Source organism: Paramisgurnus dabryanus, chromosome 20 (genome assembly GCF_030506205.2).
Source record: "Paramisgurnus dabryanus chromosome 20, PD_genome_1.1, whole genome shotgun sequence".
Taxonomy (NCBI): domain Eukaryota; kingdom Metazoa; phylum Chordata; class Actinopteri; order Cypriniformes; family Cobitidae; genus Paramisgurnus; species Paramisgurnus dabryanus.
This window is the reverse complement of record NC_133356.1, coordinates 18141436-18145480: the sequence shown is the minus strand read 5'-3', so window position 1 is coordinate 18145480 and position 4045 is coordinate 18141436. Positions and strand designations below refer to the sequence as shown.

The 4045-nt window shown below is 34.9% G+C and overlaps 1 protein-coding gene across 1 annotated transcript; it reads left to right on the top strand.

The window, feature by feature from the left end:
• The first annotated feature begins 460 nt into the window (after nucleotides 1-460).
• Nucleotides 461-1997, top strand: sf3b5 (splicing factor 3b, subunit 5). Its single transcript, XM_065296806.1, has 2 exons — nucleotides 461-619; nucleotides 1449-1997. The coding sequence occupies exon 2, from the start codon at nucleotides 1464-1466 to the stop codon at nucleotides 1722-1724; it is 261 nt and encodes an 86-aa protein (XP_065152878.1). The 5' UTR covers nucleotides 461-619; nucleotides 1449-1463; the 3' UTR covers nucleotides 1725-1997.
• Nucleotides 1998-4045: the final 2048 nt, after the last annotated feature.

Below are 4045 nucleotides of genomic sequence, written 5' to 3'. Positions count from 1 at the left end.
CATTATATTTTTCTATTTATTTTTTGCTATATGGGAACAGCTGGCAGTAGTAGAGTAGCCTATAAGTGCTCCTTTCACAACTATGCTGTTCTGTCTCTCTTTCTGAAAGTTATTTTCCACAAAGTATCTTAACTGTTTAATTTCAAAGATAAATCCACTACTTCAACAACAGAATTCAAGTGCTTTTACGGCAGATGACGCACATGTGTATACTGGATATGATTTAGCACAAACATGATTCAGGAACTCTGCCTTTCTAGTAAAGTTTTATGAGGAACATACTTAACAGCTGTTAGTGGGCTATAATTATAATAATTGTCACTAAATGAAGTGTAAAGTGGAAATAATATGCCATGGCTTTTTTTTATCAGTTTTGTCACTTTCCATTACTGAATTTCATTAAATGAATTGGCCTGCGGTTCATCTGAGCGGAACTCTCTCTATGGCAAAGTTTCACCACGGGGACTGATTTGTGAGTAACACCTTCCGCTCGTGTGTTAGCTAAGCTTCTATCTCACAACGTTTAAGAAAGCAATATTGCGCAGCAAATCCACAAGAACAAGATAGCGTATTGCTTAAGGAGACGTTTGGTTTTATCACATCTTTGTGTTTATTTAAGGTAAGTGCGTTAATTTTTTTTAGAATAACAGAATAAGTTGAGCGGAAAGAAATCTTCGGTGCGTTGTGTTTAGCTAACCAAATTAGCTTACCTAGCCGTTGTAGTCTGATGTACCTGCAAAACAAAGAATATAATTGTATTTCTTTTTACATTAAGTCAAGTAAATAGTCATTCCCAATCCCACTTTTAAAATTATGTTACTAAATTGTCTTTCTGGTGCAGTAAAACAGCATAATTTATGGATGTAACGTTAAGTTTCTTTATCGTACGAACGACACGAGTAACAAACATTTCTGAAACCATTAACTTATAACACACTGAGGGCTGCACAATTAATAAAAAAACTCATCAGGATTATAATTAGGGATGAAACAGTTACGTAATCGTCAAAAGCTTAAATTACAGTTGTCCATTTATGCTCATTTCTGTGCGTTTCGGCAGTATGTTTGGACAACAAATATAGTGTTAACGTTAAATCAGAGATTATATTTTCTATATAAATTGACGTGTCCTTTACATAATTCCCATATATATTATGAAACATTTTTTTACATTTCAGTATTAAGTTTATTAATCTGAAATAATAGTCACAATTACAATATCAAGGTGAATATTCGACACTTATGATTTTTGTCATAATCATGCAGCCCTAAACAAGCTTGTTCTTTTTGCATTAGCCTTCCTCTCAACACATGAAAGAAAGCATTTAAGTTTATAAAATGTAAGACACATAATAAAATGTCTCAGTCTATTTGATGTAACATCATGCCAACCATAAAGTAATTGGTGTCAGATCTGAAAGAGTTAATTGGTTTTCTCTCTGAAACAGATTTTGTAACTGAAGATGACAGACCGTTATAACATCCACAGCCAGCTGGAGCATCTCCAGTCCAAGTACATTGGCACGGGGCACGCTGACACCAGCAAATGGGAGTGGCTGGTTAACCAGCACAGAGACTCCTACTGCTCATACATGGGTCATTTTGACCTTCTTAATTATTTCGCCGTCGCTGAGAACGAGAGCAAGGCTCGTGTTCGATTCAACTTAATGGAGAAGATGTTGCAGCCATGTGGACCACCAGCTGACAAACCTGAAGATGCCTAACATTTGACTCTGCTGACTGTGTTCTTACAGTTTAATGTTTTATAATGCTGTACTGTAGATCAGTTCTTTCAGTGGTGAGAGATTGATTTATAATTCCCTTCACTTTCAACTGGGAGTCTGTTGGTCCCAGTCTGTGGAAAAACATTTGAACATTTGCTTATGATCTGTTGGACATTTTTTTTTAAATATTTGTAAAGCTATAATCAAAACACTTTTTTGGTTGAAAATTAAATTCAGTTATTGAGAGAGAACATAAAGAGTGATTGTTGAAAATTGTCTCCTTGATTATTAAGATTTTTAATATGAGCTGTCAGGTTTGATTTCTTTCAGTTTAATGTCTTTTGAATTTTGACCCATGTAAAAAAATATAACGTTACCTGCAATTTTATGTTTTAAACGGAGTGATAGAGAGGAAAAAGTTACAGATTGCAGATTTAAATGGACACTCCACTTTTTTGACAATTTTTTCAGCTTCGCTAGAATCAAACATTTAATTTTTACCGTTTTGGAATCCTGATCTCCGGGTCTAGCGGTACCACATTTAGCATAGCTTAGCATAATCCATTGGATCTGATTAGACCATTAGCATCGCGCTAAAAATAACCAAAGAGTTTTGATATTTTTCCTATTTAAAACTTGACTCTTCTGTAGTTACATCGTGTACTAAGAATGACGGAAAAATGTAAAGATGCAATTTTCTAGGCTGATATGGCTAGGAACGATAATTTAATTGCAGCATAATAATCAAGCAGGCACAATGGTATTATGAAGTGCCTGAAAATAGTCTCCTGCTGTTGAAAGTTACCAAGGGTGCTATATTCGGGCGTTGCGTAATATGCTATAAGGCAGGAGAACCCTGGGTCCTGGAGGGCCACTGTCCTGCAGAGTTTAGTTCCAACTCTAACCAAACACACCTGAATTTCATTTCCAAGTAATCCTGAAGGCTTTAATTAGATTTTTCAAGGTGTGTTTAATTAGGGTTGGAACTAAACTCTGCAGGACAGTGGCCCTCCAGGACCCCTGCTATAAGGGGTACCGCTAGACCCAGAGATCGGCTGAATGGATTCCAAAATGTTAAAAATCAAATGTTTAACTCTAGGGGAGCTGAAAAATGAGCCTATTTTTATTAAATGTGGAGTGTTCCTTTAACTCATTCACCGCTAACCATTTTTTATAAAGTTGTCCCCCAGCATTTTTTGTGATTTTCACAGAAGTTTCACAAAATGACTTCCAGGAGAAAATTCTTCTTATCAAATGAAAAAACAGACCCTCTGCTTTCAAACAAACAAAATAGGAAAAATACGTTTCATCCTATCTATATTTTTTTCTCTGCTTATAAACTCTTAAATATGGGTATTTGTCTTCAAAAATAACATTTTTGAAGCAAAAAGCTGAACGATTATCAAAACCATGGCCGTAGCCAGCTATGAGGTCACAGAGGTCCGGACCTTGGTAATTTTTTCATATAAAATTTTTTTTTGAATTTCTATGAATGAATAATTAGTTTTTTTTAAACGAATCTGCATATATAATTAAGTTTGGACAGTTTGCTGTATAGTTTAGTGTAAAATGACACTCTTTCATATGAAATAAGTATGAAAAGCTGCGAAAGTTAATATCTCATTCAACAGTAAATAAAATCAGTGCTCAAATTTTTTAAGTTTAACCAACTAGTGAGGTGATGCTTAAGTTATTTCAACCTTATTTTTTTATAATTTATAGCAACTCCTCACTAGTCCAGAAAGTTGAATTTAATTGTAATTTCAAATCTTCAAACAAGGAATTTTTACAATGTACGAGAGGATGTTTGTCTGAATTAGTTTGGAGGAAAATGAACATTGCTGTGACTTCACTGATATTCAATTTGGAATATTGTGAGTGTGCGCACTTTGTCAGCAAAGCAGAGTAAATCCTCACCAGCTGTCCTCACAGTTTGAGTAATTCTCACAACAGTCTCATTTCTGCATTGTCAGGAACAACACACGGGCAAAGCAGAAAACCACCTATTATTTTATTATTCTTCATTCTTGTATGATGAATAATGTTGTGATATTAAGAATCTGAGCTGTTTTAAAATGTTTCAGTCTAAAAAAATGTCCTTAGAATTTTGTGTACAAACTCTGCAGATGAGCAGATGTTCAGTTTTTTCCAGGCTTGTATAAACCAGGTCGGGGTGACAGTAACAAACAATCATCTCAGTCAGACACAACTTGAGTCTGGCTGAACCCATTAAACAACTTGAGCTCACTTATCGATTCCTATGTGAAATAACCACCTGGGCAAACTACACAAAACAGCTATTGACAAAAACTGTAATGAAA

Excerpts from the sequence above, each read along its gene's own strand:
- sf3b5 (XM_065296806.1), top strand. The coding sequence starts at position 1,464 with ATGACAGACCGTTATAACATCCACAGCCAGCTGGAGCATCTCCAGTCC.